Source organism: Chlamydotis macqueenii, chromosome Z (genome assembly GCF_036417535.1).
Source record: "Chlamydotis macqueenii isolate bChlMac1 chromosome Z, bChlMac1.mat, whole genome shotgun sequence".
Classification (NCBI taxonomy): Eukaryota; Metazoa; Chordata; class Aves; order Otidiformes; family Otididae; genus Chlamydotis; species Chlamydotis macqueenii.
Genome location: NC_141593.1, coordinates 25745582 through 25766014, shown reverse-complemented (window position 1 = coordinate 25766014; position 20433 = coordinate 25745582). Strand labels below are relative to the sequence as shown.

At 39.5% G+C, this 20433-nt stretch overlaps 1 protein-coding gene across 7 annotated transcripts; it reads right to left on the bottom strand.

The window, feature by feature from the left end:
- Positions 1-44: 44 nt before the first annotated feature.
- Positions 45-20367, bottom strand: GFM2 (GTP dependent ribosome recycling factor mitochondrial 2). 7 transcript variants are annotated; one of them, XM_086771074.1, is made up of 21 exons: positions 20349-20367; positions 19235-19324; positions 18602-18686; positions 16734-16779; positions 15637-15734; positions 14503-14628; positions 14011-14099; positions 11079-11167; positions 10787-10847; positions 10519-10704; positions 8538-8618; positions 7634-7782; positions 6983-7123; positions 6802-6901; positions 5839-6028; positions 4427-4503; positions 3786-3924; positions 3454-3639; positions 1913-2028; positions 1492-1674; positions 45-1017 (listed from the first exon to the last, which is right to left on the bottom strand). In XM_086771074.1, exons 2-21 carry the CDS (start codon positions 19295-19297, stop codon positions 889-891), a joined length of 2334 nt encoding a protein of 777 aa, XP_086627200.1. In that variant the 5' UTR covers positions 19298-19324; positions 20349-20367; the 3' UTR covers positions 45-888. The 7 variants fall into 7 exon arrangements, with proteins under 7 accessions (XP_086627200.1, XP_086627199.1, XP_086627197.1 ...); XM_086771073.1 differs by lacking the exon at positions 20349-20367 and adding an exon at positions 20126-20339; XM_086771071.1 differs by lacking the exon at positions 20349-20367 and adding an exon at positions 20147-20339.
- Positions 20368-20433: the final 66 nt, after the last annotated feature.

Here is a 20433-nt window from a genome sequence, read left to right as displayed (position 1 = left end):
TTCCTTACATTTTGAAGGTGAGGGAAAATAAAGCTAAGACACTGTTTAAATAAAAAACAAACTGTGTTTTTATTTCTAAGTATCTTATCATCATTTGCCACTTTTCTATATAAGCAGATAATTGCACATCAGAACTGACTTGTAACACACAGCAAATCAGAACCATTGCAGCTTAAATCACTCATTCCTAAACATTTAAAAAAAACCCCCTCTCCCTCAACATACTCCAAGGTGCAATCTCTGTCTTAGGAGAACTCCACCTTTCTTGTATATTTTGCACACACCTTACTCAATTTGCAGAAGCATTCATTCCACTTATTTGCTAAAGCAAGCTCAGGTAGAAGTTACACCCCGTCCTGAACTCTGGTTCAAATTGCTTTCTAAACAATACAGGAAGCAATACTTAAAGTTGTACAGTTTTAAATGCTTATTAACCATATTCTTATTCATCTGAAACTGAATCAAGATACAGACTGACAGAACTGTAAAGTTATTTCATTTATAGGCATAAACTTCACCAACTTTACTTACTAAAGTAAGAAACAGACCTAATAGCATATTAAGGTGCACTTACTGCTCATTTCTATGAAGAGGATTTTGTCATGTCTCATTGCAGATTATCTCTAAGATCAGAATTTGCAAAGCAGCAAGTTGTGGTTGCATCTCTGGTTCAGCTGCTTTGCAATTACAAGGCTGTGCCACAAGCACACAGTCTCCTAGACCTTCCTTTGGACACATAAACGCAGGTTCTGCTCATACAGCTGCTAGTTCATAGTGTACCAAAACCAGCTGGTCCCAGAAGAACATACTGGTGTACATAAATATGCTCCTGAAAATATTTAACAGGAAGGATAGAAAATATCTTTATTATGCTACAGAGTCAAGCAATCACACCAACCCCATCCTCCTCTGAAGAAGTGCACTTTGCTCTTGACTGTTCAGGGCTTGATAACTGGCAAGCTCCAGAGTGAAGGTTGCTGATCCTGATGTTAGAGAACGCAAAACTGTTGAGTAACCCTGGACAAAATGGAGAACACATGTCACTCAATTTAGGATAAAGGGAAGACAAGTTAGCACTGAAGGCTGCTTAGGTCACACAGAAAGCAAGAGAGAGTGTCAGAAGTACACTGCAACATACTAGTAAGTTAATTTTTTAATATTACTGCATTAAAAGTGCAATACATGCACGAGTCGACCTAATAATGTACTTTAAAAAAACCCTATTCTCTGTAAAACCTGTTTTAGTAGTATTTACTTCTTCTGACGCAGATTGCTAAACCAGCATGTTTTCAACTGTGGGTCAGGCACAAAAACACTGCTAGATTTGCAGGCACTTCCTTCAGACCTTCAATAATTAAATACAATAAAAGACATCCATTCCAAACTCATTCACCCATAACACCAGAAAAAGTGAACTGACACCTGATTATTTTTAAGCATATTAGAAAAGATCAGATTTGCATTTTTAACATTAATAAAATAATCACATACCATTGTTTCCGCTAGTGGAACAGCAGCAACCACAACTCTGTTATCTTGACGACTCTGGATTTCCTGAATACTACCTCTCCGCTGCGCAAGGTCAGCAAGTGCTGCACTGAGATGATCTTCACTTACTGTAATTTCTAGGTTCATCAGAGGCTCCAGTATTTGTACACCAGCTTTTTTCAAAGCCTACATGGAAGGAGAGTAATGTTGACCTTTTTTTTTTTTCAGAAAATTGACATAGTAATTACTTGCATAACTCAAGGTAACACTGCCTCTCAAATTCCCTGCTTCCAAAGACTATGATGTTCCCAGCGAGGGCATTACACTGTCAGAGAGGAACAATTACCAGATATTGGTACACGTGTATTTTCCTAGTAGTATATCATGCTACTGTGTTCTGCAGCAGCTTACAATTTTACTGTACCTTTTGCATGCAACGGGAGACGCAGGCTGATATCATTGTGTGGGAGGTGTCAGGATGCACCGTCAGTGATTGCACCGTCACGTCTATGTCCTGAACTGGGAATCCAAGCAAAGGGCCTGGTGGGGGCAGGGAGGGCGGGGGGAGAGCAAGTTACTTTTTCAGAATATTAAGACATGCAAAAAAGTTTCAGGATTAATTTGGCACTTCTCACTTTCCTCCTTCCCCTCTCCTTCCCCTTCCTCCCCCAAGGGCATGACTATTGGTCTTGTTCCTCATTTTGTGATTTTGTCACTACATAGTTTTGCCAAAAGAGACAAATGAATGCACACTTACACTTTCTTACCCTCTTTACTAAAAGCACAGACAAATTTCAGAACCAGAGGTTCCCGAGTGCGCTCATCCATACAACCATTAAAAAAAAATGAAGTTATTTTTTAATACATTATAGTCTCTAAAACTTATCTATTGAAACAAAACCTCATTTGAAGAAATAGTGAAACCTTTTGCTTAACCAGAAGCCAGAACAGCTGCTGTATTTTCCAACACAATGTGATCACAGCAAAGCCTGATACTAACCCATTACCAAAACTGCAGGGTTAACTCAGCTCCATGAGGGATTAACCATGGCTAGTGTCCTAGGCAGGTTACTTCCTCCAACCTAGGACTCTCAACCAGACCAAAAACTGTATTAGATTGGACAGGAGGCCTGAACCACATCAGAGAAAAAACACATTGCTTTTTTCCTACAGAGAACATGGCCAGATTTTATTTGTTTATTTTTAAGCAGTTAACGGTATGAATTTTAGACTGGAGACAGCACAGTTCTGAAGTGTCTTCAAGGAGCATGAAGAAAGCACACAGTCAAGACTCATTCCAGAGCCAAAGATGAGAAATGCTTTCCAATTCAATAAAGCAACATGGAAAAAACATCTCATGCTGCTGCTTGAGAGTAATTCTCATTTATCAATCCACTGCTTGTTAATTTTACTGAGAGAGCTCTTTGGCCACAAGTTATTAAATACTTCCTGTTTTCAATCAAACATAAATGACGTTTTTAGTCCTTTGGAAAGCCTATGCTTCGCAATTAGGTACGGCTTTTTATTGTATGCTTTCATGGATTTAATATATTTGAAAATAAAAAAAACCTATCAATAACTCTAATAGAAGTGTGGTATGTACATGTTGGCCTCTGAAACCACTTCTGTCACATCACTGTGGTTTATGTGATGTCATCAGGTAAATGCCTTATCTCTTACACCACATTAAAAAGTAAACCAAAAGAACCCCAAGCTCACTGCTGAGTGACTCAGAAGGAAAAATAAGAAAACCTTAAAACCAAAGGCATGCTAACTACCATTCCTGGCATAGGGAAGGGAGTGTTTGGCAATTTTTGTAGTTAAGGAAATTTCAGAATTTTCCTTTGCATCTAATGTTAATATGTAAATATTCAAGCTACCAAGGAGTTTTTCCTCCTAGAAACATATTAAATTGCTTCTTGCACAAATGTTAGACCAGTGTAGCTGTCATAGCACTTCCTTTACCTTGAATGCACGAATTCGTGATTCCATTTTCTACAGCTCCTTGGAGTTCTTTGGGTAGCGCTTCAATTACACCCGCAGCATACTCAATGACAGGTTTTGTTGTTGCTCTCTCCCCTAATCTGGGCCTCACCTCTAACTCTGCAGTTACAAAGTGTCGTTTATCTCCTACTGTTTTGTCCAATATATCTGAAAGTGGAAAAAAGGAAGCAAAGTAACCATTTGGAAACAACCTAATACATAAAATCAATCTGAAAGTTAATTTAGAAGATCATTTAAAGTAAATCAAGCTACAAAACCAGAAACAAGATGCTCCTTCCATTCAGCCATTTTACCTGTAGCTTGGGCAGCATTTAGGATGGTTTCTCTATATGCTATCTGAAGAGGTCCCAAATAAGTCTCAATTCCATATTCACGTTTGATTCGGTCATGAATGATCTCTATATGTAGTTCTCCCATGCCACAAAGAATAGTCTGGTAAGAAGAGAGTTAAGAGAGAAGAGAAAAAAACATGCTAAACTCGGGTTTTAATACAACCATTTAAGCAAGGACTTGCATGCTTTTAATAGTCTCTTAGAAATACTTCAAATTCTAAGGAGTCTAGAGAGAAAATAGGACTGCTTTAGGTCATTTGACATAAACACCATACAAGGGAGAGAGAGGGTAATTACCACTACTGTGACCGCTATAAAAAAGATCATCTTACATTACGGTAGTGACTATGTAATTCAAACTTTTTAAGAACTGTCAAAAACATGCAGAGCACTGGATGACTTCCTCTACTCTGTAAAGCACCAGTGCACAAGACTCCATTTCAGTTTGATGCACAGAACTTTGTACATATATGACATGACCATTTAAAGAGTCATTTTTATTCAAGAAAATATCAATATGCAAATGAACTAACTGAAGGGTAGTCTTGACAGTTCTAAAACAAAGCTTGGTTATAAGGTGAGTAATAGAAGATTTATCTTACTTGTCCTGTGTCAGGATCAAGCTTCACTTTTAAACTTGGATCTTCACGCTGAAGGCAGCTCAGTGCATTATCCAAGTCTGTATATAAATAGCACACATTGTATCTAAAGAGACTTCAGTAATTTGAGAATCACAATGAATGTCTAAACATCACTTTCCTCATAAGTTCAAATCTTACTCTCAGAAGGAATCAAAAGGATCCCAGAGAAACACAGATCTTGGCAAACAAAGTCAACTCAAATTCCAAGCAACTTGCAACTTCTGATTCTGTCCAATAGATTAACTGCATGCTGCAGAGTACATTAATGTAATTATTAAAAATACTATTTTCAGAGTGATATTTTGTACTTGCATGAAGACAGAACGGAACCTTTAAGTACTTCATCAAGTCAGTAAAAAGTAGTGCTCCTTTTTTACAGATAAGAAAAATTGTCAATCATGTCACTCTTACATGATTTGCCTAAATATTTCAAGATGAGTTCAACATTAAAAGGTTCAAGTGCAAATTATTTTTTTTCTGAGTCCCATTATCTCAACTGCTCCTACAGAACAATGAACTCATAGCTGAGGCAGCATTTATCTACCTTACAGTCTCTGGAAAAAAAAAAAAACACACAAAAAAAAAACCCCCAAAACCCACAAACCAAAATATCCAAACCCCCCAAAATCAGGAACACCTTACAAGCCAGGGGCTCAGCCTGTAGATACATTGCTCCAAATCTACATTCTGCCTTGCTTCATTCCATCGTACTACATGGTACTTGCCCTTCCTCTCCTTCACCCCTAACTGAGCTCAGCTTTGCTGGAATGATGAAGATACAGAGTTTAAAATACATATTTCCAAAAAGAGTCAAATGGAACCAAGTTCTCTGGGACAGATTCCTGGGAAAGGCAGCAAGATTACAGGTCATACTGCATGGGTGAACCCTAACTAGACACACGGAAATCTTGGTAAGTGAAGAGCAAAGTCACAGAGTAAAACTGCAAGTACTGACTGAAAAAACAACCCACCACTTTTCAAGGTTATTTCTACTCAGGACACTAACTCTAGCATACGAGCATGACTGCAGCAAAACTAAGCACGACAGTAGGAAAGTGCCTCCATTTCTCATCTCAAAATAAAGAACTACTGCTTTTCTAGACACAAAGACTAGAAAAGTACTACTACTAGTACTGCTTAACATAGTAACAGCAAAGGATATTGACAACAACAATCTAAAATACATCATCTGTGCAAACACCAAAAAGGGCCTTATTAGGTCACCGACTGATAAATTTGTGCAACTTAACTCATGTTAATCAAGTGTGCATGGATCGGGGACGAGCATTGTTCCTTACACAGGAGAATATGGTTATGCTTGAATACGTCATTTGCAGAATATATTATCCTATTCTTAGCTAGCTACATTGTACCTTGTTGTTTGGCCATTGAAGGAGGTTCAACTGTACAAAAGAAGACGGGGTCAGGAATCTCAACGCCTGCTAGCAGAAGGCTCTCGACACCACTGGTAGACTTCTTCTCGCCCCCAGAATCTCTTTCAGCTCGGCGTGCTGCAGCTACTGCTGATGCTTTTGACGACACTATGGTATCTCCAGTGGCACTCTATAGATCAACACCCAGTGACCCACAAGACACAGACAGGGGAGAGGAAGGGATATTAAGAACAAAAAAAAAAAAAACAAAAAAAAAACCACCAAAAAAACCCCACCTACCACCACAAACCCTGACTACCTCTCTTCCCCAAAGCCACTCATGCTAAACTCCACATACTTATTTATAAACAATTACTGTAACTTCTTTCTTCAAACAACTAAATATTCTGGAATAGGAAAAATTGTGCTCAAATTTAGACTAACCACAAAGAACAGTATTGGTAAATGAAAATTTCTTTATGGATGCCAAAGTTGGTTACATTTTAGAAAATCTGTGCAAACCAGATCTATGCAGCCTGTTCAGACAATAAAATACTGAATTAGTAAACTAATACAAGCAAGTGTGAAACAAACTTATTTAAACTTAAGTTAAACTGTTGCTTTTGGGTAACTTATTTGGAACATCACTTTCCTTCCCCATACGAGGTCTCTCCACAGCATTACCTTGTATTTTAAGAGTTACAATATAAATACAAGCTCAGAACCATACACCTTCAGTTTTCAGTCCTTGCCATGTAATCAGCACCGTATCTCCAAGGCCCATTACTGACATTTGCACATTGCAATATTTAATTTTAGGAGGAAGTACATGTATATGTACTTCAAACAAAGCATGTTTACATACGCCTCAATAATCAAGAACATGTCTGAGATACAACACCATAGAAGTAGAAAGCACACTAGTGAAACAAGCTCCCTTGCAGAATCAGTATTTTCCACTACCTGTTTTAACCCAACAATAAGGGCAATGTTGCCAGGCATTAGTGACGGTATTTCAATTTGCTGATCAGCAAAAGGCAGGAGCAGCCGGCTCATTCTCTCCCTGAAAATGAAATTCTTGAATTACTTAGGATTTTAACAGACATTCTAATGCTACACTAAACTACACCTCTACCTTACTCACGTGCAACTTTTGTTAATATTATATACAGCTGATTGAGGTTTCAGTGAACCTGAGTAAATGCGAACAAAAACTAGTGGTCCACGACATTTATCATGGAGAACTTTAAACGCTAGGGCACACAGGTCATCCCTGTACCATTGTCTGCAAAATAAAAAGCACAAGAAAAAGTATATGTGTAGGATTAATCCACTCAAACTCACATTTACTTACATTTCCACATGTTTAAGAAGCAATAGGTTTCTTATTGTACTATTAATAGGGGCAGATTTTTAAAAATCATAATTTATACCAAAAAATATTAACGCAAGCAGTTCCAGCTCCAGTAGGATATGTAAGATGTCATACGAGACAGCCAATACTAAAGACGATTCCTAGACCCCAACTTTGAAAAATGACAATATCCTCGGATTAAAAATAGACTTTAGAACTCTAAAGTGCAAGTTTGACAACTGGAGAGAAATGCATACAATTCCAGTTGCACTGACCAAAGCATGTTCAGTACTTGAGTGCATTTTTATGCCCACATGTCTTTGCTCTTATTTAACAATTAAAAACAGTAAACATTTTAAAATATATGAATGTTTTGCTGATATTTTTCATTTTTTCTCTTATGTTTTTCTACTTATTTTTCCTGACCCTCCTTTTACTTACAGAAACTCATACGAACGCTCATTAGGGGCAGGCAAGTACATAGTAATAGCATCCAGTAATGGCTGCACTCCTTTGTTCTTCAATGCACTGCCACAGAGTACAGGTACCGCTTTCTGAGCTAGGGTGATTCTGCGGATAGCAGACCATAACTGCAAAAAATAATTATTTTCTGTTAACATGGGAACTACAATTTAGCCTTAAATTGCATTCCAGCTATCAGACATTGCTAACAATCGCCAGAAGTTAAGAAGTATGTTTGCAAATGTAACATCACTCATCCTTTCACTGCTTTTGGTAAGCTCCAAACCATAAGCCTCAATGTTTAGATGCTAAAACAGAATATACTGCTTTTAAGATTTCTAAATGTTTCATGCAGATCTGCAGCTGTTCTTGCTCTTTTTCTAACAGTCCTTTTAATTCAGAATGTTGTAGATCACCACTTTCAACATGCAGTGTCTGAAGATCCAACCAATTCACAGCATTTGAGATGCTACTTCTGTCAGTAAGAACCAGCAGCTCAGGAGCAAACTGAACTGACTCAACCTGGAAATTTCATTCACTTTTCCCTAAAGCCTGACTTTAAAAAAAAAAAAAAAAACCAAACAACCAAACCCCAACAAACCTTCCTGAACAAAGATACCCTACTTTTAAAGTTGTGCGTAGCACTGGAGAATCATCATACTTAGTGCATTACCGTATAAGATTCATATTAAGTTTGAATATACTTTGTCCTAAATTCACAGTAGTATAAATTCAGTAAAAAAGCAGGTATAATTTTTTTTTTGTTGATAAAGAATGCACATCTGCAAAATCATAACTAGCATGTGCCAAAGGAAGAAAACCCACCCCTTCAAAATAACAGCTAGTAAATACTTGTTTATAAATGATGAAATGTCAAAATTACCTTGTCAGCTGGTATTAAGTCAAAATTTTCACTATATTCTCCTAGAACCAGTTCAGCAAATTCATCATCCAGATCTGCAACCTTCAACAGAATTGTTCTTTATTATTTGGCATATAGCAGTTTCAGAGATAAGTCACAAATCTTAGTTATTTAGGAAATATAGCTAAACAGAGCAAGAACAAAGCCTTTAAAGACATCAGAGATCATAAACGCAAGCCACAGAAAATTACGGAAATGAAGGTTCCAAGAAAGGACAGCAGCGAAAAAAAAAAACCAAACAACTCATAAAGCTGTTGTCAGCAAAACATCTGTGAGAGAAAGAATGCTTGTACTTCTCCCTGAAACTGAAAAAGCCTGCAGCCATACAGCGACAGCCATGAAGGGTATAGCTGAATGAATTTCAGATCTGCAAACAAGGCGAAGTCTGAAGTAACCAGCAAGTAACCTTCGGGAGCCAACCTATATACAGCTGGAAAAAAAAGACAAGCCTCTGGGGCATTTTGACCTTCTTCATGGCAAAGGCTTGTAGGTTCAAGAGCTCATCTGTGTTTTCAAACTCTACCACTTAGCCTGACATATAAGTTAACTACTCTCTACACCTCATCTCACATACAGCGTTGCACTGCCCTAGACTCGGGATACCCTAAATGCAGGAAGGCACTTCATCCCCTCTAGCGGCTACGACAGCAATAGACCAAATACTGAAATGAATCCTTCACAAGCAGTTAGAAGTCTAATCAAACCAATAGAATCATAGAACGGTTTGGGTCGGAAGGGACCTTCAAAGGTCATCTAGTCCAACCCCCCTGCAAGAAGCGGGGACTAATAGCTAAAACATGAGAGATAAAGGAAAGCATTAATTTAATTAAGTGAAAGTAAAGTGTGCAAGATGGCTGGTATTCGAACTACTAAGTTCTACAGTGTTTCTGATAAAGAGTATAAACATGATAAAAACCATATTAAAAAATATTTAAAAAATAAAACGTTATCGCAATTATCACACTCCTGGTCTGCCTCTTCCTGCTTCAGGAAGGGCCCAGAAACAAAAGGAAAAAAAACCAACACTATTCTTACAAAGCTTTCTACCTGACAATACATTTCTTAAGATAAGAGGCTGAGTAACAACATCCCCACTTAAAACGTTGAAATTTTGAAAACCAGATTGTGTATGTGTTTTACTGAACTCACAGCAACACAAAACAGATCACTCTGATTCTGGTGTTTTAAAGGAAATAGAAAGCCTAGCATCATCTGCTTATGCACTTGCACAATGTTATATGAAGTTGTACCGAGGGCAGTCCTTCCAGCAAAATGGATTGATATGTGAGATAAACACAGTTGTTACCTCCGTATTTTTGCTTACAAAAGCATGCATTCAATGTAATCACTGCTATACTTTTAAGTTGTACAAAAGCAAATTGGATGTAAAAAAAAGTAACAAAGGATGTAAAAAAAACCCAAAACTTTTTACTTTGAGAGAAGACTTGCTTAGAGTCTCTCAAGTACAATCAACTTTTTCAATATAATTACATAAATCACACAAAATGGTGGGACCTTAAAATGCCAGCTGAGAGAAGAAAAACACTCTGAACAAACTATTTCAAGTGTTCTGCACTGCTCAAGAGGCAAATTATTCTTTTACTTCCATTAATTCTTCCATTCTTTATCCCTTCTCAACTGTCAACTGTGCAAAACCTGTTGCAGGTTGCAACATAGCAAACTCCCCTTGGACAAAAGAAACAATGTTTCACTACAAGGATGATCAAGCACAAGGAGAGGCTGCCCAGACAGACTGTAATCTCCAACCTTAGACTCGAAAATTCAACTGAAGAAGGCCTGAGCAACCTCAACTGATGCTGAAATTAGGCCCAGTTTGAGCAAGTCACTGCACCAGACAGCTCCAGAGGTGCCTTTCAGCCTATTTTTAATACTGTTCTAAATAACAGTTTTAAAACATTATGCATTTACTTTAGAACTTTACTTGTTCTATTAAGGTATTTCTGGCATCCTGGACTTCTTGGAACAGGTGGGGATCATCAGCCTCTACCAGCAGCTTTTGCTCAAAATTTTTTCCATCATCCAAATCAGAAGTAGGTTTCCAAACTATTTGCTCCTTAGTCACAACATCAACCAGTCCTCTGAAGGTCTTGGCTTCGCCGATGGGCAACTGCAGACAGAGTGGAGATTTTAGGCAGCTGCAAAACATTAAGAAAGGAGTTCCATTCCAAAGAAAGCAAATAAAAGCTTACCTGTAAAAGCAAAGGCTTTGTCTTCAACTTTTGTTTGATACTCTCAACAGCGTATGTAAAACTGTATATAAAAAAAGACACTAAGTTACAGAAAACTTAATGACATAGTAAAATGCTTACCACTCCTTATGTACTGCAAAAGATTACACAAAAATATGCAGCTGCACAAAGATGTATATAGTAACTATTAACATAATTAGCTTGCTCTATGCTTAAGAGAAAAATTTTAACTTGATTAGATACATTCTCCCACAAGGTTTTTTAGCAATGATTATAACAACTGTCTAAGTACCTTGCCGTGGTTTTGTCCATTTTGTTCAAAAAGCAAATTCGTGGTATTTGATGTTTGTCTGCTTGTCTCCACACTGTCAGAGTTTGGGCCTAAAGGAAACGACAAAATGGAAATATTAGTGCAATAGCTGAACTATACACTCCCCAATACCACTGAGGGACCAAGTTCAGAGTACAGAAAGTAACTGTGCTGAATGTGTTCCAACAATCCCGTATCCAGCAGCACAGCTGAACTCTACAAACAGCTTTGTCTCATCTCATCTCAACTGCTGTCATTCCGCCTCCTTCACTAAGGGCACACAGGCATACGGGCCACAGAATATGGAGAGAAACTAAGCATTATAGGGGATATATCCAGAAAAAACTCCGTACTGTAGAGACTTAAAACTTTATTGCCAAGCTACCTAAGCACACACAAGCAAGAGTTTCAGTGGTTACACGTACAGTACTAAAAACTACTGCGGTTTTGCTAGCAACTTGTGTACTGCTGAGCCATTCATGATACATATTTTTTGAAAGTTAAATTATTTATGTATGAAAATCATTTCAGATTCAGAAATTGTCTCTTACTAATACATGGACATAATGCAAGGATTTCCTACACAGTTTTAGAAAAAACACAAGCAGATCTAATTGTTTCGGTTTTGGAGGTGGCAGCTGTTACTCAGTTCAGGTTCACTAAATGCTTTCCAATAGAGGTTAAATGATGTGACTCACACTGATCAAGAGTTCTCTCACTCCTCATCTAGGCAACAGGTTACAAAATCACTGCGTTCCATGGGACATAACATCGAACTTTTCCACCGGATTGAACTGCTCAAACATCTCACACTATAAAGTCAAATTCTGGCCTGCCTACACCTCTTCTGCATTATGCCACAAAGGGCATGTTAAATAGGCCACTGGGGAGGGAGAAATTATGCCTGAAAATTACTCATTTTCTACACAAAATCCGAGCAACCTAATCCAGTCGAAGACGTCCCTGCTCCTTGCAGGGGGGGCGGACTAGATGACCTTCAAAAAATGACGTGGACCAGTTGCAGAGGGTCCAGAGGAGGGCCACAAAGATGATCAGAGGGCTGGAGCACCTCTCCTATGAGGACAGGCTGAGCGAGTTGGGGCTGTTCAGCCTGGAGAAGAGAAGGCTCCAGGGAGACCTTATAGCGGCCTTCCAGTACCTCAATGGGGCCTACAGAAAAGACGGGGAGAGACTGTTCAGTAGGGCCTGTTGTGACAGGACAAGGGGTAATGGTTTCAAAATAGAGGGAGATAGATTTAGGTTAGATATTAGGAAAAAAAATTTTTACAATGAGGGTGGTAGAACACTGGAACAGGTTGCCCAGAGAGGTGGTGGATGCCCCATGCCTGGAAACGTTCGAGGCCAGGTTGAACGGGGCTCTGAGCAACCTGATCTGGCTGGAGATGTCCCTGCTCCTTGCAGGGGGATTGGACTAGATGATCTTTGAAGGCCCCTTCCAACCCAAACCATTCTACAATTCTATGAAAATGAGAAATGAACAGGCATTGATTTCTTTCCACTGGTGGAGCTAGCCAGAAGCATTCCCCTCAATGAACGTTTGTAAAGGACAGCAACAAAACAACAAAGCCCTCCGACTTTAATGAGAATTCCACTTATCTGTCCCTTTCTACCATGGAAATTCCTGTACACTATGGGACTTCAGGAAGCTCAGCTTCCTGAAGCTGAATTGATCAAAGCATCCAAAGACATAATACAGAGCAACATCTCTGTACTATTATGATGATGATTATTATTGTTATTTCAGTCTGATTTAAGTCATTGCTGTGGTTTTGTTAGTGAGGGGGGGCCTAAGGTGGTAGCTTCTGTAGGAAACTGCTAGAAGTTGCTCCCCTTTGTTTAGTGGACTCGGCCGGGCCTAGGGCGGACCCGCTGCTGGCCAAGGCCGAGCCGATTGGTAGCACAATGTTCCGTGATAACGCCTCTGCGATAACGTATTTAAGAAGGGGAAAACAGAAAAAAAAAGAGAAGAGAAGATGTGAAGAAGCTGAGCGGGGGAAGAGGCACAGAGGGGGAGGCGCAGGCCTCATGGGCCTTGCAGGCCTCACCTTCTGGCCTCTCGCCAGGCAGCTGACTGGGCCTGACTCGGTCCGGCCCAGCTGCAAGAAGTGGAGAGGAGATGTGAAATGAATAAGATGTAAAAAGATCCTGAGAGGCATCTGCCAGCCTGTTGTGAGGAACGGCTGCAGACGCCAAGGTCAGTGAAGAAGGAGGGGGAGGAGTAATGCAGCTCCTGGCCAAGATTCCCCTGCAGCCTGTGGTGACGACCATGGTGGAGCAGGTTGTCCCCCTGCAGCCCATGGAGGTCCACGGAGGAGCAGAGATCCACTCGGAGCCCGTGAAGAACCCCACACCGGGGGAGGTGGATGCCTGAAGGCGGCTGTGGCCTGTGGAGGGCCCGCTGGGGCAGCCATTCTGGAGAGACTGCACTCCATGGAAGAGATGACCCACGCCGGAGCAGTTTCAGGAAGGACTGTGGCGTATGGGTGGGACCCCACAGCAGAGCAGGGGAGGAATGCGAGGAGTTCTTCCCCCAACCATGAAGCAGCGGCGTAAAACAACACATGATGAACTGACCGCAACCCCCATTCCCTCTTCCCCCCTGTGCCACTCGGGGGGTGGAGGGAGGTTATCTTGTTTTCTGTCTCATTATCCTGCTGTTTGTAGGAATAAATGAATAGTTTTCCCGAAGTCGAGTCTGTTTTGCCCGTGACGGTAACTTTAAGGATTTCTCCCCATCCTTATCTCAAACCTTGAGCTGTTATATTATCTCTCCCTATTCTCTCAGAGGGTGGGGGGAGTGAGAGAGAGACTGAGTAGTCTGGTCTTGATCGGGGCTGAACTATGACAGTCATCAGACAAAAAAAAAAAAAAAAAATCTACCAGTTGTTTTTACCTCAACACCAGCTGAAGCGTCAAACACTGCTACAGCTCCATCCAGGACTCTCAAACAACGCTCAACTTCCACTGTAAAGTCCACATGACCTAAAAAACAATCTTCTTTTTATACCACCATAATCCAAACAGGCAACATCAACAGGTCCTTATATTTTTTAATTTTTTTTTTTTTCAATCGTGTCAAAACAACCCCGTCTTCACTTGCAGAGAAATACACCTATGAGTCCCTGAAACACACAAGATTTTTCTATTTCAAAACCAGAACCGAGAGCAATTTATTGTGGAAGTGTCTGAGCTCACTTTAAACAAGCTAGATTAGGTACTAGTAAACTTTGTTAGGCAAAGCTGAACAAAGCTCAGTATCGTCCTTTTTACTGAGGCGATTAAACCAATTAAATATTGCACCATATTTAAAACTAAGACTTGTGTTATACGACATACCACGTCACCTATTCTCCCCTAATAATGTGAGTACTGATAAGTGTAGTACCTGGGGTGTCAATCAGATTGATTCTGTAGTCCTTCCAGTCAAATGTAACAGCAGCAGACTGAATGGTAATACCACGTTCTCGCTCTTGTACCATAAAATCTGTCACCGTGTCCCCATCATCAACATCTGTGAAGCAGGATTACAGTTGGATAGGTAAATAACTCAAAAGCTCAAATTGTCTTGGAATACAGATACCAAGAGAGATTTGGATATACCATCCCTTTTATATATATATATAAGCTATGAAAACTAGCCTTTTTCAGAAAATTATAATACCGGCTAATTTACCCAGGCTCCCTTTCCAGGGAGCAAAAGCTCTGTAAATCAGACAAGCAGCTCCAACAACATTTTTGTTGTTCTTAATCCTAGTAACACCATGAGAAACTTTAAAGCAAAATCCAAAATCATGAGCAAACTAGTTTTAAAAAACCTAGCTGTACTCACTGTATAGAATGTGACTGACATTTTAAAATTTAATAATTAAAAGGTAATTAAGTTAAAACTAAACTTAAGTAGAAAATCAACTAAATACCAAACCAAACAAGTAAGAGGTTGGGTTTTGCTTCTGGTTTTTTTTAAATTTTTAATAAAGAGAGAAACAGTTCCACATTTTTAAACAAGCAGGCAACCAACTTCAACCACCCCACATCTTCTACCATTCTCATACACAGTAGAGAACAAGGAATTAAATTTAAAAAGTCAAAAAGTAGCACAAATGGAGGCTGCTTTGACCTTTTCAATCTTGAAGAACTCTGCAAGCATTGCTGAAGCAAGGAATTCTTCCTGTGCTATGGCTTTCAAAAGAAATTACTTTTTGTTAACCTGGTTTCTTTACAGGCCAAAAGAGAACTGAAGAAACAGTTTTACCAGAATGGCCAAAACAAGAGGGACCTCTCATCAAACGTTAACCAAAACATAACGCACTGAAAGAAAAATACAAACCTATGATCCCTCAAAGTACAACTGCCTTAGAACATCATTGAATGTGCATTAGAATTTCATTATATTGCAGCACAACTTCGGAACAACTGGCTTCTACGCCAAGTATTCCACCAGCAACCTCTAATGGCATTGTATGTTGCTATATACTATCAAATCTCTCAAAGCTACTGAAATGCAAAAAGTATTTCCAACCTCCAAGTGTTCTTATGTATCCAGAATAATACAACATTCTCTCCGTTGTTGTAGTTTTCCCCGCATCAATGTGGGCCATAATGCCAATGTTTCGGATTCTGCACAAAGTGAAAACACTGCTTTTACTGCGGTGGTTTTTTATTCAGTGATATTGTTATTTGCATAAACAATTAATATTCACCAAGAATAGCATACCAGACAAATAAAATTTTTCCTCTGTTGCATATCAGATACAGTGTACGTTCAAATACTGAAGTACGTTAGTATTTGAATTGTGGATTTTCTTTCAGATCAGTAGTACTCAAGAGTTTTGCAACAGGTTTTCACACTTCACTTCAAGGCAAGGCCACTTCTTGGCCTTATCCTCACCCATCTGCCCTTCCCACCGACAGAAGCAGCCCCTCCACCCTCTCATCCAATTCCTAGCCCATGATGCCTGAAACAATCCATTGCATATATACTCTTTATGCCCTAAATCTAGCATCCAAGTTCCCATGAAGTTGTCCTTGATTCTGCTCAGTCAAGGCTTCCTTTCCGAGGTACCTTGCCAGTAGCTTCCAAAACTGCTTCCAAAACTAGCTCTGCGCATCACAGGCTTGTGATCAGACCCTATATTCACCATTTAATGCTAACTAAATTTGCACTCAGGACAGTAGTCTTCCAAGGGAACTTTACTCCCAAGTCACTCCTTTGGCAGCTCAGCTGCTAACTACCTTGCTCTCGTTACTAAGGCCCTCATCTAACACGGTGGAGTGCTCCCATGAACACAAAGTCTAGAGCCCTGCCCACAGCAGTGGTCTAGGTGCCAAGACATCCTTTCCCAGTTCAGCTCTCAGCAACCACCACGGCTTCAGAGCTTCCCTAAGAGGCCAGTTTTGGTTCTGATGTAAACAAGAGACAGTCCAAGATCTCTCTGACACCAACAACTGTTCTACATTGAAATGTCAGAAGGGTAAAAGTAAGTAAGTACTAACTTTAATTTAGATCACGCACATGAACCACATATTTGATGGGCATAGCAACAACCCATGGCTTTTTAATGACATCAGTTGCTCCGACTGTTGGTTACATCTGAAAAATAAGCTAGCATGACGTACCTGGATATATGAGGATTAATGACAGAACGCAGAGACTTAACATCTCCTGGAGACAAACAAAACAAAACAACCATTTGTAAGATTGACCTCAATGTAGTAACGATAGATTCTAACAAAATTCTTATGAAAATTCCAAAAGAGCTTGTTGAAAAAAAAAAAAATCAGAGCCACAACTCACTACAATACAGAACCCCTACCACGTCAAATTTCTAAAGATATGTACTTAATTTTCAATAAGTCTCTTTCTCTCTTAAAAAAAAAAAAAGCGAAACTCTTCAAAACACTGGTAAGCTATAAACAATAGAAGAAAGCCAATACAGAAATGTATCATCAGCACAGTAAAATCTTACTCTGCAGAGGCAGTAACAAAATATGCCACAGTTCAAGACAACTAAAATGCTGACATGCATCTGAACTGGCTATTAGATAACAAATTTCAAGTAATTTCTCCTTTAAACACTGAAGCTAAACAGCATAATTCTCAGGGAGAAAATGTAAACTGGCCTAGGTTAAGAAAATGTGGAACTGAGGAGTTTTAAATGAGTATTTTCTTGCAAGATATTTTCTTTCTCACATCCTATTTAGTTGGAAAATAAGCTGCCAAGCTAATTTTTTTCTGAAATTAATCCATATTTCAGTTACTCAAGCCATTTAAGTTATATTTCAGGAACTCACCTTCCTAGTACTTTAGTTTATCTTCAACAAGCCAAACAGAATTCAACAGTATTTAAACTAACATTCCTTCACTGTCTACAGATCATCCCTCTTACCAGAGAGACATTAAAGAGGCGTCTTGCAGGTTAACATCTTGATGAGGAATAAGATTGATGTTAGGAGAAGCAAGGTAGCAAGCTGTAAATTCACCAATACCCACCACCCCCCTCCAAGTAAAAACTCCAACTAACGCTGTCTTGTTGCCTACAGTTTCTAAAATAACCCACAGAATAACACATTAGTATGTTTGAGATCTTTTGCTTGTCTAAATCACAGTGTCTTCTTGCGTATGGAGTGAAGCTCTGCCCCCATGTGACACACTGAGATATTCAGCACAGCAAAACTTGGCATAAATACAGTAGACAGCAAGGACATTGTATAGACAACTACACAGAAGCAGTGAAAGGTAGCAACAGAGACTGTGTTGACGCTAGCAACTGAGAAGAGTAAGTCTTCTTTCTCAGCTACATGACTGCAGGTTAAAGACTTTTGCTAAGATACACAGTGCTGAATCCATTAGCTCTATTTTTTTTTTTTAAAAAGACGTTGGTTACCCACTAGCTACCAATATTTTATTCCCATTTCCATCTTGATGTAGAAGTGGCCCTGACTCCCAACACTACCTTATATAAATCATTTCAATTGAATTTCAGTGCAGCTACTCAAAAACCAGCAAAAATTCGTTTTAACTGAAATGTTGTTCTCCACATATCTTATTTTTATTCCTTTATCCGGAGTCTGCAAAAAAAAAAAATACACTAATGATAACTTAAAACTTCTGTTTAACAAGACTCCTGTCTTCCTCCCCTTGTCCAACATGTTGGCTATCATCAGTTACTTGATAATCAATTAATATTTCAGGCAAATAGACAGGTGTTCCAGCATGCTTCACAGCTGACCTGACTTCTTATGTATCTGTATCTTTTCTTTTTCTTATTGTCTAAAGGTTTTACACCACACATGTAGCGAGAAAAAAAGCAGCAGTACAAAACACTTATTTTCAGTCCTTGAACCTTTTAACTGCTCTGTTTATGCTTCATACACCAAATTCTATAAATAATAACAAGAAAAAATAAAATAAAACACAATTTAGAAAGTATTCTTACTCGTTTTTAGAGTAATCCCTACTATCAAGAAATAATTTAAACTTATACCTGGTGGAGAACTGTAGTTTCTTAGACTGTAGTTTTGCCGTGTCACACTTAGGACTCTCATTTTTGTCTTCCTGAAATACACATGCTTTAAAGGGAAAAAAATAATTATACTGAATATTTATCACTATAAATAACTACTTTGTACTTACATTTTTGCCAGTTGTAGAAAACTAAACTCAAAAAACATTTACAGGAACTGATACTGTTGTCAGACATTTACAGAAGCTCAAGATATCAACTATTTGGAAGCAGAAGCATGAAGATGGTAACAACAATGTTTAAACCAAGTCCGACCCCCAATATTATTTGGGAAGTCCAGCAAAAATCTGTGATAGCATCAAAACACACTGTCAGTAGCCACAATATTTTAAATACGTCTAATTATTTGTATAAAGAATATAAATTTAACAATGACAAATGTTAGGTAATCAAAATCACAGATAACTAAAAAAGTTTACAGAAAAACTACAAAATCAACTTCAATGTTCTGCCTTATGTGAAGTCCAATTCCAACATGAAATTATGCGATCTGTTTGGAATTTTTAAAGGACAGGAAAAAATAATGTTTACTCCAAGTATCTCAAGCATTGCTTTTGCTCAGAGAGGAAGTATCAAAATTTGAGAAAAGTTTACCTCATTGCACAAACTTGATGACTTCAATGCGTTCACCAAAAATCTCCTCATAATTCTCAACATTTTGGCTCTTGCCTCCAGAACTGTTCCCTGCCAAGATAAGTAAACATTGTACAAAATGTTTATGACAGGAAACGGGTAACTATACCACTTCCACATAAATAAAGCATGAAATGTAATTGTTTTTGAAGTTAGATCAGGTTACTGCTTTGCAGGTTAAATCAGTGTCAGACCTGTAAAAATAATGTTACTAAGCCTTAAAAATGCAGCGTAAAAACATGCCCACAAACAGTAAACATATTTCTCAAAGCAATTTGCAAACAGTAAAGCAGAAAAATTAACGACAGAGTTTACACTCAGGCTCAGATACGTTCTAGCGTAGTGATACTGATCAGTGAAGTGTAAATCAGAGAACGGTTTGGGTTGGAAGGGGCTTTCAAAGGTCATCTAGTCCAACTGCCCTGCACTGAGCAGACCCACCTTCAACTAGATCAGGTTGCTCAGAGCCTTCTGATCTTGAAAATAAATAGCTCTTCTTGATCTTGAAGGAGGAAGTTGGACAGGTAAAAGTACGTATTTGGGACGAAAAAAAAAAAAAAGAAATTATTAAACCACTGCAACACAAAGCCCAAGTACAGAATCTTCAAAAGCATTCCCAGCGGCCTGCTGCTTACGTAAGGAGATACCAGCGCCAGCAATTTTATGCGTCGTGGACGTTTCACAATAAAAGGAAAGACGCTCGCACGCAGGCTCGCTTCCACCTCCCGTCTCTCCAGCCAAGCACCCCCTGACAGAGCGGCCGCCGCGCTCCGCTGCCCAGGGCCCTCACGCTGCCCGCTACCAGCCCTCCCAGCTCAGCCCAGCCCCGCCAGCGCCCCGCAGCCACACTGCCCTGCCTGCTCTGCTACGAACCGCGGGGACGCTGCTCCGCGGCCCCCGCGTTACCCTCTGCCCCCGGACGAAGAGATTTAGCAAGGACAGCCCTCGGCTTGTGCCGCGGGCCCAGCCCCGGCCCGGACAGCCGCCATCCCGCCGGAAGGAGCGCTCCTTCTTCCCTTCCCTGCCAGCCCCGCCACCTAACCTCTCTTCCGCGGTTCCGACCTTCTACCCCCACCTGACAGACCCAAGCTGCAAAAAAACCACGGCTCTGACATCCTCTCCTTCATTTTCCTCCTTTACCCGGCCTCGACAAGTCGAGT

Bases quoted from the DNA above. Each gene is read 5' to 3' on its own strand.
- GFM2 (XM_086771074.1), bottom strand. From the start codon at position 19,297: ATGTTGAGAATTATGAGGAGATTTTTGGTGAACGCATTGAAGTCATCA. The intron at 15,735-16,733 runs GTACGTCATGCT...CACTTTGTGCAG, and splicing joins ATTAATCCTCATATATCCAG to AATCCGAAACATTGGCATTA. The intron at 6,029-6,801 runs GTAGTGGAAAAT...GTTGATCTATAG, and splicing joins TTATTGTTGGGTTAAAACAG to AGTGCCACTGGAGATACCAT.